This window comes from Aquarana catesbeiana, linkage group LG01, assembly GCF_042186555.1.
Source record: "Aquarana catesbeiana isolate 2022-GZ linkage group LG01, ASM4218655v1, whole genome shotgun sequence".
Classification (NCBI taxonomy): Eukaryota; Metazoa; Chordata; class Amphibia; order Anura; family Ranidae; genus Aquarana; species Aquarana catesbeiana.
In genome coordinates, this window is record NC_133324.1 from 629,192,649 (window position 1) to 629,206,358 (window position 13,710).

General features: G+C 40.8%; 1 protein-coding gene across 1 annotated transcript in view; it reads right to left on the reverse strand.

Moving 5' to 3' along the window:
• The window catches only part of SDAD1 (SDA1 domain containing 1), a 74,002-nt gene that overhangs the window by 26,205 nt on the left and 34,087 nt on the right, over positions 1–13,710 (reverse strand). Inside the window, exons 11-12 of the mRNA XM_073601002.1 lie at positions 10,939–11,042; positions 9,054–9,111 (exon numbers count right to left, since the gene is read on the reverse strand). Coding sequence (XP_073457103.1) covers positions 9,054–9,111; positions 10,939–11,042 — 162 coding nt within the window. The remainder of the gene's footprint in view (positions 1–9,053; positions 9,112–10,938; positions 11,043–13,710) is intronic.

Here is a 13,710-nt window from a genome sequence, read left to right on the forward strand (position 1 = left end):
GCTGGGCTGTAGAAGGGGCGTAGCGGGTGTTTCAGGCTCTCAGCAGCCGGACATTGGATGGACATTAGCGACGTCAGCAGAAAGCGGACTTCAGCCCACTCTCTGCTGAAAACAGGTCACAGGAGTGCAAAACTAATGCACTCCTGTGATCCATAGGAGAAGTACAGCCAAACGAGCTTTAGCTATACTTCTCCATTAGCTACCTCCACTACATTTAAATTACAGTCCTTTACAATAAATCTACCACTAAATAAGCTTGCTTCTAAATCAGCAAGTCCTTAACAGATAAAATATCTGAGCTTCTGAATCAGTCAGCATCCTGTTGTGCTTTAATTTTATGATACAAAATAAAAGCAGTGCATTTTTGGGGGCCTTTTTTAGATATTTAATTCTGAAAAGGCATTCCACATTGTTTGCTCAATAAATAAAACTTAACAATAGTAAATGGCTATAATAATTAAAGTGGTTTTAAAAAAGGTACAAGGTTTGTTTACCTTAATTACCTGCATTAAGGTAAAAAATCTTCTGCACGCAGCTTTTTTTTTTTTTTTTTTTTTTTTATGTCCTTCCTCTATTTTTACTCAAAATCTTGGAAAACTGGGCTTCATTACCCTTGTGCACATTTGCTGGCTCCAATGCTTGCATGCAACTGTACTGTATCTATACTGGAACAGCACATTATTTTACTATTGATTACATTTTATTTGGTACATTTCAAAAAGTTTTAATACAAACATGAAATCCAAAATTATAAGAAAACTACATGTGGCGTAAACAAAACACACATGGCAGCAAGCCTGCAACACAGTTAAATTTCTTTCATTAGGGGCGTGGTTTTGACATGCAGCGGTGAAGACGTTCTTCTCTCGAGCTCCGGAGCTGACACTAAATCTAGCGGATTTAAACCACTCACTCTCACCAACCATTACCCTGCAAAGTATGCGGAAGAGGACTGGCAAATCCCTACCCAAGAAAGGACCCTCTACGGGATCCATAAAACGATTCCTTGCGGAGCCGGAGGACATCCTGAACATGGATGGATTAGGCCGCTCTCCACGAGGCTCAGGCTCCGCCCCTCGTTCTAGGCCTGATCCCAGACGCCGCTCTCCAGCTTCGTCAGCCGGCTTGGAGGGTGAGGGCAGCACATCTAGACACTCTGGAGTGGCGGCGCTGGTCAGCGATCTGCCCACTAAATCTGAGCTGACCTCCTTGTTTTTGGGATTGGAAAGCTCCATTAAGAAAGAGATCTCAGCGGTCCACTCGGATCTGACGCAAGTATTGGAGCGGGTGGAGGAATCGGAACAGAAGCTTGATCGCCACGCGGCCGCCATATGAAGCCTCCAAAACGCTACTCGCAACCTCACCATAGCCCACAGAATGGCCCTATATAAGATTGAGGACCAGGAAAACCGCAACAGGCGGAACAATATTAGGGTACAAGGACTTCCGGAAGCTACCGGTGATGATGACCTCCTCCCGTCCCTTCGCCGTGAGGCCGACAATCCTCTGAAGACTGACAGAGCACATAGAGCTTTGCGCCCCCGCAACTTGTCCTCTGAGATTCCACGGGACATCATTTTCAGGATCCACTATTATGAAGAAAAAGAGATCATAAATGCAGAAAGCCCGCGAAAAGGCCCCGATGGATTTCGACGGACCCACATTACAATTCTTTCCAGACCTAGCAAGGGAAACGCTGGAGCGTCGCAGGGCTCTGCGACCCCTGACTGAACTACTCAGAGCATCATCCATTAACTACCGTTGGGGTTTTCCAGCATCCCTTATTGCCAACAAGGATGGCAAGACGGCGATTCTTCGTTTTCCGGAAGATCTTGAAAGGTTCTGCTTGGATATTAACATTACCCCACCGGAGTTACCAGGATGGCAAGATGTTATTCCACCACCTCCTAACCGTTCGGAGCCAAGGTGGCAAAAAGTGGACCGAAAACATCGATCCAATACTCCAGGCTCTTCCCCCTAGCTCGGTTGAACTAATGGACTGAGATCCAGTAGATGTCGATTTGAGATGTCGCAGTTCCCCCACGTTTGCAAGTATTTAGGTGTCTTTTAAGTAACGTAACTGCCTTCTTTGTTACAGTCACACTTCCCTGATGTGCAATTCCTTACAGTTCAGTTGGTTTAGGTTCATTGATAAATAAGTGGATAAAGGGATATTAGACCTGGTAATTGTTAAATGGTAATGACTTTATACTTATAGAGTGATATAGATATATATATATATATATATATATATATATATATATATATATATATATATATATATATATATATATATACTAGTTTCGCTGTACTCAACATATTGTGGTGTTGGCTCCGGGGCATCAAGACAGTACCCACACTAATTTTGGGTGCTTGCTGTCCGCTGCTTCGGGCTGCGCGCCCTCCCCTTTTGGGGTGTCATGGGTCCTCGTGCTCTTGTGTGTTTGTCCCCACAGGGGCGGGATGCACAGGAGTATTGGGGTCCCAGCCTACCCCAAATATGCACAGCAGCTTTATGCGTGCATATAAATACCTCCTTTTATGGCAGTACTTTGTTTTGTGGTTGTACAATGTTAATGTTCTTTCTTTTTTTCTTCCTCTTCCTTGCCCTTTCCTACTCTTTCCCCTTCTACCTTACTTCCTTGCCCCTCTGGTGTTCCGTCTCGGATCAGCTCATTTTGGAGAATATTGAGAGTGGACTTCTTCTGTCGAACCCAATGGCCACGACGAATCTAGTATCCATTAAACGTGCGTGGTCTCTATGCTCCAGGTAAGAGACACGATCTATACAGGGAACTGGGTCGCTTGGGGGGAGACATTGTCTTCCTGCAGGAGACCCACCTCACGCACACAACATACGCACGGTATGCCCTGTACCTCAGCAACACTATACGCTCCCAATCGTGATTAAGTGAGCTTTATAACCACCGCTCTCAAAAAAACTTAACGAGTTCGCTCATGGTTGTGTGCTCCTTGCTGGAGATTTTAATTCCCCAATGGATCCTCTTGTGGACACATCGCTAACAGATCTTGTATCTCACGTAGACGTCTGGCATTCTTACGTAGACATCTACATGAAGCCCAATTGATGGATGTGTGGAGGATAATGCACCCTAGGGAGAAGGATTTCACCCACTACTCCCACATGCATCATTCTTACTCACGTATCGATTATTTTTTAATGGATCACCATCACCTCTCCCTTCTCATAGATACTAGCATTGAAACATCTACCTTATTGGACCATGCTCCAATAACACTCAAATTAAAAATCCCATTTATACCACATAAAATTACTAAATGGAAGCTCAATGACCATCTCATTTCAGAAGAAATAGAAACTCGCATCCAGAAACTTCACCAGGTACACTCTGGGAGGCCCATAAGGGCTTTATCCGAGGGAAATTTATAGAACTAGGGTCCAGGAAAAAAAGTGAGCAAATACACCAGCAATCAGAACGTATTCGTGAGATAGCTGACCTTCAACGACAACACAAGACCGGATTGTCGCTTGCAGTGTTTAACACTCTGTCCAAAAAAAGAGAGGAACTGAAGGTCCTCCTTCATTTGGATCGGAAGCGACAGTTCCGCATTGTTGCTCAACGCCTACACAAATTAGGTAATAACTATAAATTTTATGTGGTGCCCGTGTGGCCTACTTTATGTAGGCAGGACAAAAAGAAAGCTAAGGGTTAGAATCTCGGAGCATCTAACCAACATTAAGAATGGGTATAAATACCACAGTGTTTCCCTGCACTTCAAAGAGAAACATCAAAGGGATCCATCGCTTTTACAGTTCTGTGGAATTGATGTGGTCCATCCCTCTTGGAGAGGTTCCAACAGAGTAAGAGATCTATCGCAGAGCGAAACTCGTTGGATTTTTTTATTGAAAAGTTTAACCCCTAGGGGGTTAAACATTGAGCTGGACCTAAACTGTTTTATAAATAATTTTTAACATGTTTTAGGGTGGTTTGATCGGAATTTATAATTTTTTAGGTGATTTTTATATTCCAATAGTAGGTTCAGAGAGATGATAGTGCATTGCAATTATTCGGTAGATATTGTAGGAAACCGTGAATATATGGGACAAAATGATTTATGCATTTTAGGAATTTTAAATTATTTATATGTAGGTTTTAATTCCGATTATTACAGATTGGGAATTAGTCCTAAACAGTGGGGGGAGAGAGAGAGATGAGTTTTGAGCAACATCATTAAACAATATCCCTGTTGAAGGGGTTAAATTTAAAAGGAGCTTATTGCGCTGTCGCTTCCCCTGGATAAATATGATAGGAATATTTATATTGTTATGAGTAGTGCTACATACGTCTAGATGTAGAGATGATATATGGACTCTTAGTCGACTTTAATTTAATTAAACAGATTCTCACCATGTTGTCAGCTCCTAGGTAAACTGGGAATGAGGGGATATTCGTTGGATTTTTATATTAATTTCTTGATTTTATAGTATATAGTGTATTTAAAATAATAATTTTTAATTCATCATGGATTTAATAAAAAAATATTTTTTTGGTTATATGATTTTATAGTTCACATTGCATATCCAGAGGTTTGTTATCCCAGCAATTGGAGTGTAAGCTTTAGGTTCAGGGGATTCCAAACCGGTGTATATGCAGTTATTAGACACCGATTTGAAATAAGGATATACTGTAGATGTGATTGTATCCGCATTGATGTGGTCACTTGTAGTATTTTATACAGTATATTGAAGTTGAGCCATCCATATGAGATATATATTATATATCAGTCCTTAGTTAAGTAAAGGCAAGCTGCATCCTTACACAGCGGCGCGCCGGAGTCTCTGATCTATTATCGGAGCGGGGACACGAGTTGTGCGCATGCGGACTCACTAGCCTATGGGAAGTTAGTGAGGAGGTGATTTAAGTGATGATGGGCAGCCTGCTTAGCCAATCCCATGAATAAGTCTGATCTATGACGAAACATGTCGGGGGCGTGGTTATGAGAAGTGACGAGCAACGCTGAGAGCCACACTAGAGGAAGGAGAGATTTGTTTGTACGGCGCACCAGGAAGGGGGGTGAGAGAGACCGTGAGTCCTGACATTAGCACACCTCGGGTCCGCCGTGACCATTCGTTGCTTTGAGTGTTTCCACTGAATTTGAAGTTGCTGTGAACTGCACTGGTTTTACTGCTGGCATATATCTTTTAAAATGTGAGTGTGTTTTTGGAAGATTGTAGTGGTTTTAAATAAATTTGCCGTGCTGGATTACGCTATGTGAGTGCTTCAAATTCTTTTACATGTGGATTGATCTAAAACATTGTGGAGTAATTGAATATCGGATCGCTCTGGAGTGTGGTTCATAAGTGTTCTTTGCCGTGCATGAGAGTGCTGGCAAAAATATTCGGTGAGTGAGATTCTATTGGGAGTGGATTCACGTTTTCATGGTTGTGAGGTGGAAGATACCTGGATTTTTACACAATCAAGATCACTGCACTATAGAATACCGATGTGGATTTTTCTCAAAAACTAAATCACCCATTTTTTGTCACAAAAGATTTAAGGACTGATTTTTTTGCACTTTTTTATTGAATATACACTTTTTTGTATGTCACATGCATTGGTGATTTTTTGTTACTTGATTTGTATAAGAACTTTAAGTATTTTGTTGGCACATTTTTTCACTGTCACAAAAATTTTTTTATGGTAATATTACACCATTCAGTTCACGCATGTACTTATGCACTTAAATATAGTTATCATTTGATGGTATTTTAACACATATCATTTTTATTATTGGGGATGTGAGCGCCTCTTATTTGCTCTTATATATCTAAAAGAAGGTTCTTGTGGGTATGTGGATATGTGAGATCAGATAATATTTCAAATTAGGTAATAAGCCCGTTCCTTACAACAGAAAAAAGCTGCAACTTTTATTGCCAGGATTAAGTCTCCGACCGACCTATTAGTCCATGAAACCTCTGCAATAGCAGAATAATTCAGATCATTCTAACAACATTTATATCATGTTCATCAACATACATCAGATAACGAATCTAGAACAAAGCTTATTCATGAATACTTGTCACAAGCTAATTTACCAAAACTCCCAAATGAAGCCTTAACTGCTTTGGAAGGAGAATTTACAACTGCCGAACTGTGTGTGGCTTTAAAATCTATGGCCAATGGTAAGGCACCAGGCCCCGATGGCCTTACGGTAGCATACTACCGTTCCTTTGCGGAAGTTCTAATTCCTAGACTGACTCGATACGCTAACACAATCTCAGCAGGTGGCAATTTTCGTCCAGAGACTCTCCATGCTCATATCACAATTATACCGAAACCTGGTAAGGACCCTAGTATATGTGGAAGTTACCGTCCCATCTCCCTTCTAAACCTCGATGCTAAATTATATGCCAAGGCTATAGCAAACAGGCTCCTCCCCTTGCTCCCAAAATGGGTTTCTAATGACCAAACGGGTTTCATTCCCGGTAGAGAGAGGCAAGAGACAATTCTCTCCGTACCCTTTCACTGATTGAACATGTTAGGGGTTCTTCCCAGCCCACCTTGTTATTATCAACTGATGCTGAAAAAGCGTTTGACAGGGTGGACTGGGAATACTTATTGGCGACTCTATCCCACTTAGGTCTCGGCCCCATGCTACTAAAACAAATATCGGCCCTTTATAATTTCCCGACGGCATAATTAAGAATAAATGGTACCCTAAGCAACTAATTTACCTTATATAACGGCACTCGTCAGGGCTGCCCTCTCTCACCAATCTTATTCGCCCTATCCCTCGAACCATTCCTATCAACAATCAGACACGACAAGAACATACACGGGATTTCAGTGGGGAATACAGACCACAAATACGCAGCTTATGCCGATGACATACTCTTTTACATACAACAACCCGTGATCACCCTCCCTAACCTAATGGCAGCTTTCTCAAAGTTTAACCTCGTTTCCAACCTTAAAAATATGACAATATCTGAAATCCTGAATATTTCAATATCAAAAGGGACGGTGGCCCAGTTGAAGGGTTCATTCCCCTTTAGCTGGCAAACTCGCTCATTGAAATACCTAGGTATTTTTCTCACTCCTAACCTCGCTTCTTTGTTTCGTACTAATTTTATCCCACTACTGAATACAATCAGATCTGAGCTACAGAAATGGTCAGCTAGCTCACTCATGGTTGGGAAGAATAAGTGTGGTGAAAATGAACATTCTGCCCAGACTGCTATTCTTGTTTCAAATGATTCCTTATAAAATCCCTGCAGGATATTTTACATTAGTGAGATCTATTATTACCAGATATGTTTGGAACATCCTAGGCTTGCTAGAAGTTTGCTTACTAGACCCAAAAGAGAGGGCGGTCTGGCTTTGCCGGACATCAGACGATACTTCCAGGCAGCTATACTGAACAGAGTTTCTGACTGGAAGTATCATAAAAACTCCAAGCTTTGGGTATCCTTAGAAATAGATCTCAGTGGTTCAAATCTTTATACACAATACACAATAGATCTTTGGCCGCAAGCACATCACCGCTTACAAGAGCCACCCTAATGGCCTGGGACTTTATGTGTACAACGCACAACTGGTCCTATAACTCTCCCCTGATGCCTCTTACGGGACATAACTACTTTCCACCTGGCAATATGGATCCCAAAAACCACTCCTGGAACATCGGACATCCAGTTCTGCTCCACCAGATAACTACCTCTGGCATAGTGCCACTCTCAATGCTAGTATCTACAGCAACGGCATCTTTAATGACTCAATGGAGATATCACCAATTGACGGCCTTCATTAATTCTCTCCCAAAACCCATACGGGGCATCACTAATCTAACACCCATAGAGTCAGCCTTTATAGATGAACAACCTGTGGAGAAACCCCTCTCATACTTCTACCAAGTTTTACAATCATTAGCCTCTTTTGGTTATCCTAGTTTCATCTACAATTGGGAGAAGGACCTTCATAAAGATCTTACAGAAACTCAGAAGTCTACAATCCTCATTTTATCTCATTCATCATCATTATCCTCCAAACTGGAAGAAGTGAACTATAAACTCCTGACACAGTGGCACTACACCCCAGAGGTTCTACATAAAACATTCCCAGAAACATCCCCACTCTGCTGGAGCGGATGTGGGGAACAAGCCTCACATGCTCATGTTTGGTGGTATTGCCCGATTATTAGACCATACTGGTAGACCATTCTTTATTGGATCAAGGAGATTCAGGGTTCGTAGGTTTTGAATGACCCCTGGATAGTAATATTGCACAGCACAGACAGGCCAATAGGACCATATAAGAGATCAATCACTCCACACTTATTAAATGCTGCTAAGGCTCTTAAACCCAGGTATTGGGAAAAGACCATGGCACCTACATTACATCAATGGCTAATGGCGGTAGACCAAATATACTATATGGAAGATCTAACTTACTCTCTTAGAAACAAAACCAAACTAATAAAGAACATATGGTCCTGTTGGATTGCCTTTAAATACACGCCCACCTATGCGGAAATCATGGCTGCAAATACATAAAGTATTACTGTTAGAATCTTTGGATACAAGAGGCATATCTGAGGCGGACACCCCCCCCCCCCCCATCTCTTTTTCCTCTACCCCCTGTCTTTTCTCTACTCTTTGTTGTTTCTGTTATCTTTCCACAATATATGCTTACGCAAATGACAAGATGTTGAATGGATGTGATGTTAGGCAATATTGACAGTGATTGATTAATTCCTATTGGGATATGTTTCAGTGAATACAAAAAGACCCACATGACCCGGTATATGGTTATGCTGAAAGGCCTTCTAAACACTGTATGTAAACATTACTGTATTATTTCTCTTGTCTTTAATAAAAAAGGATTTAAAAAAATTCTTTCATTAAATTGTCATTAATAAAAAATATATGCACACAGTATTTATGAATATTCAACTTGGTTCTTATTTTAAAGCACAAGTCCCTGTTACATGATACATTTTGTTGGTATTTAGAGGCTTTTCAAAATTCATAAAAACTCTGTCTCTGTCAAAGTAAAAAAGAGAAAACTCACCTCTTTGATGTGGCTGTATAAACCTTTGTATAAAAGGATAGTAGTTGAAAAGAAATAGCTGTTTAAAAAAAAAAAAAAAAAAAAAAAAAAAAGAGCAGATGTATTAGAAGAAAATGTAGGCCTCATACACCATTTTAAACCAATGACAATGTGTACTATGAAAACACCAGAAAATGTAATATCATAATGAGCAAATTAGAGCTGCAGTAGAAACAACCACCTACAGATCATAAGCTTGCATATAGGTCTGTTAGCACAGGATATGTATTTGAAGAAAACGGAATGAATTTTATCAATGGTCCTATCCACTTTTAAAACATTGACGCTACTCGAATATCATTATTATTTTTAATACAGTTATGGAAATAAACAATTTGCAAACTAACTGGAACCCAATGTTCAAGGACCCTGTAAAATTAAATATGATTAGCTGTCAGTCGCTAAATTTCGCACATCATTTACTAAGTACGATTATACACACATATCTGAATCAAAAAAAAAAAATAAAATAATATATATATATATATATATATATATATATATATATATATATATATATATATATATATATATATATATATACACACACACACACACACATATACACACTAGTCTAGACTCTAGAGCAAGGGTGGGCCACGTGGCCCGCGGCGCCCTCTGATGTGACCCACCACCTCCTGCTCTGGGATGGCGGGTCAGCCTTACTGACCCGCCATCCCCAAGCATCAGTGTGAAGAACGGAGTAGAGGAAACAGAGCCGATGCTTCCTGTATAGCGCCGACTCCTGTCACAGGCGGAGTGATACCAAATGTACTCCGCCTGGGACAGGAGGCAACGCGATTAAGGAAGCATAGGCTCTGCTCTCTACTGCAGCCGCATACTTCCTTTAGCACCGGCTCCTGTCACACTGATGCTTGGGGATGGTGGGTCAGAAACCCACGATCTGGGACAGCAGCCACCAGGGATACCCGTCAGCAGCAGCTGCCGCCAACCAAACCTGCCCTAGGGACAGCAGCAGCTGCCAGCCATACCTGCCTGGGGAACAGCAGTAGCCAGCAATACCTGCAGGAATCCTGAGGAAGAAGTGAAGATTAAGGTCAGTTGAGGTGCAGGTAAACCGCAATGTGAAAGGCAGCCTTAGGTCCCTTTCACGCGATCGGTCTCATCAAGTCCACCTGTCTGTTTTTCATGCGGACCCAAACGGACTCTCTATTCACCTCTATAGAGTGGCAGATGTAAAACGGGTTTGTGTCCGTTTACAACCACCTATCTTCAATCCGATCCTCTTAAAAAAAAAACAGAAGGGGATCTTTGCCCTTCTGTTTGGGCAGATAGGACTGGAGGGCCAATAGAGGAGGAGTGGGCTGTGTCCATGTCTGCTCTGCATATGCAGAGTGGACACAGACCTGTCATCCGCCCGCTCCACTCATTATGGCCCGCGCTCGTCAAAAGGTCGGACACCCCTGCTCTAGAGGTTCGCCAGCAGCTTTTCTGAAGCATGTATGAGCTTTGCTTTTTTTTTTTATCAAATCGTCATCAGCAAGGTCTATCAATGTATGCTGGAGGTAAGGTGGGGAAAAAAAAAAAAAAGACCAAGTTCTATTCTATGCAGAGGGCCTTGACATATGTCTGAGTTGCTTAGCACCACATCATGAAGAAACAGAGGCCCTATGTATAAAAGTGCTCAGAAATTCATTGTTCTTTTTATATATTTTAACGAAAAGGTATTTCCAGGCACCAAAAAGGTACCATACTTTGAAATAATTAGTTTGGACACACTGATGTCCCTGATAAGTTTACTTAAAAAAAAAAAAAAAAAAAAAAAAAGGGGGGAGCAGTGCATCTTTCCAAAAGACTATTATTTGCCCTTTTAGTCATACTTTACCTCATGAATTCCAACAAGTCTGGAAATGAGATCCATTAGCATCATCTTAACTTCAAATCTTTCTTTTGAGTTTTCCAACTCCTTCAGCAGTTTCTCTGCAAACTCTGAAAGAAAATTCAAGAATATATATATGTAAATGTGCATGCTGCTGGATAAGCATTAGGCAAGCCATAGATTAATCGATTTTCTTTCCTTCTACCATGGGTGGAAGGAAAGAAATTGCTTAATTCCCCCATCAACACAGTCAGTGTTGGCAGGGGGAATGCTTCTCACAGCGCTATTGTATTCTGCCGAGGGAGAAGGGGGGCAGGGGGAGCCTTCCAGGTTGGCAGAAGACATTGATCACGGCTAGTGGCTATAATTTCATGTAGGAAAATCCAACAGTCTGGCTGTGCCAAGTGTCGATTGATGACAGATTGACTTGGGAACAATTAGCTTGCCAACACATGTATCAAAATTCAGCCAGTTCCTCGTGAACCGTTCAAATTTCAATGCATGGATGGCCAGCTTTAGGATATCCAACTACATCAATGGTGTGAACAGAAGGTAAAATCACAGTTTTAACATGCCAAACACAAGCTGCATTAATAAAGATGAATTTGCCCATCAGCATGCAGTTTCATGCTTGCCAACATGAAACGTACACATTTTACAAGAATCTTTACTGAAACTATGCATGTACCTTTTTAACAACATAGCATCTTTTTATTCCTAAGCCAAAGGTTTTCCTATAAAAATTACATTTTATATCTAGGGTTTTAGATACATTTTTATAACTAGTACACTCTACTAAGATACTTAGTTGTTCTATTCACCAATTTAGTTTTATTTTCACCCCTGCAAAGTTGGGGTTGGGAATCTATTGTCCCTTTATGATGCCACGCCACCTGATGACATCTGCATGACAAAACGCATATGGGGCCGGGACTTTCAGTAAAGTCAGGCTGGCTGTAGGGCAGTGGTCATCAACCCTGTCCTCAGGGCCCACTAACAGGCCAGGTTTTATGTATTACCTTGGGGAGATGCAGACTAGAATACTGCAATCACTGAGCAGCAAATGATATCACCTGTGATGTATTTCAGTTATCCTGCAAACCTGGCCTGTTAGTGGGCCCTGAGGACAGAAGTCGATGACCACTGCTCTTGGGCACATGGAGCAGCAGCGGCCATCTTTCTTGTGATGAATGAGTTATGCTATGTTGTTCCCTCTCCTCATCTGAGTCTCCCATTTGAGATGGGGATCCACTGCAGATGATTGGCAATGTTACAGCAACCAAAAAAGCCTGACTGACCCACCTGAGTGTAGGCTCAGAGGTGGGTCTACAGCAGCAGGTGAGTGCATCCCCTGGTGTGGACGCACCGAGCACTTTTGCTGAAGATTATATGAAGCAAGTCACTAGTCACTAGTCACTATAGCACCAGTCACAATGGGCTTTTGAATTTCATGGACTTTTCATCGTATTTATGTGTTTTTGCAAACCAAGCCTTAAACTACATTGGCGTTAAACTGCCTATGGATCTTGTCAAGTCAGAAATTGCCATATTCTCCTTACATACTAGGTTTTAGGAGGAATGTCTTTTGCATAAAGTTACATTTGAGTCAGAACACGAAGTTGATTTTGAGTGAAAGAAAACGAGACAAGTTTTCAATTACATCTTTTCAATAACTTTGAAAAAGCTAAAAAAGATGACCTGTGTTCTCAGCCTCTGCAAACCAACTTGAAAAATATAAAAAGTGCATCAGAAACTGCTCCTCGCTTATTATACCAGAAGATTTATTGTACAAAAAATACCCAATAAAAACTATGGTACGGTACCATAAAATAATCACCACATCATTTTCCAAAATGCAGCCTATAAAATTTCCATATCAATATATAATATTGTAATGAAAACAATGAATGCAATGGCTTGATCAGTTCTGAGGTCAACAAGACTTGATTGGACGATTTGTTGTTACATCCTAAACAGAGCTGCACATTTACCCTTCAGTGGACATTGTATACCTATTACTTCCATATATATGTTGCAAATTTACTAGAACTGCTGTGGAGAAATCCTTTGATTGCTGCATCCTATGAGGAAAGACACTGCCTGCAGAATAAGACTGCTGATTGTTTACGTATAGAACATTAATTTATATGGAAGATCTTCGCTCATCTCTGTGCCAGTGGCTGTTTGTGCACACTGGTCTATGAATATATCATTTTTTAAGTGAGCATGAAGGGTATGTCTGACTATAGATACATCGGAACAGGTACTAGTACAGTATGTACGCCGTATGAAGTTTTTACTTCAATTATAGTATATGGTTACATGCTGTATGCCTCTGTGATGGCACTGGATACATATCCAAAAGCACCTTTTGACAGTGCTATGCTTTTCAGAGTTGTGGATATTACCCTCATAGTCTTTCGAGGAACAGATCTTTATTTCTTGACTACCTGGCTACCTCTCTACCCAATATGCCATTTTAGGGCCATTATATTATAAATTGTGCACAAATCATACATGCTTTCTGTCGCATTCATTATTTCTATCTATATTTGTTTACTTTTATAATGTTTAAAACTTTGGGTATTAGTGAGAATTGGGTACCAGAGACTCCAAACATCACAGGACCTAGTGGTCAAAATATTTATGTGTATAGGAGAATTTATTTTTTAATTACAGTATGTTGCAAATAAATGACATAAAACTGTAAAATGTAAAAAGGGACAACATGTCAATAAGCATTCCTCAACACTGGTCAGCAAGGGTTAATACTTAATA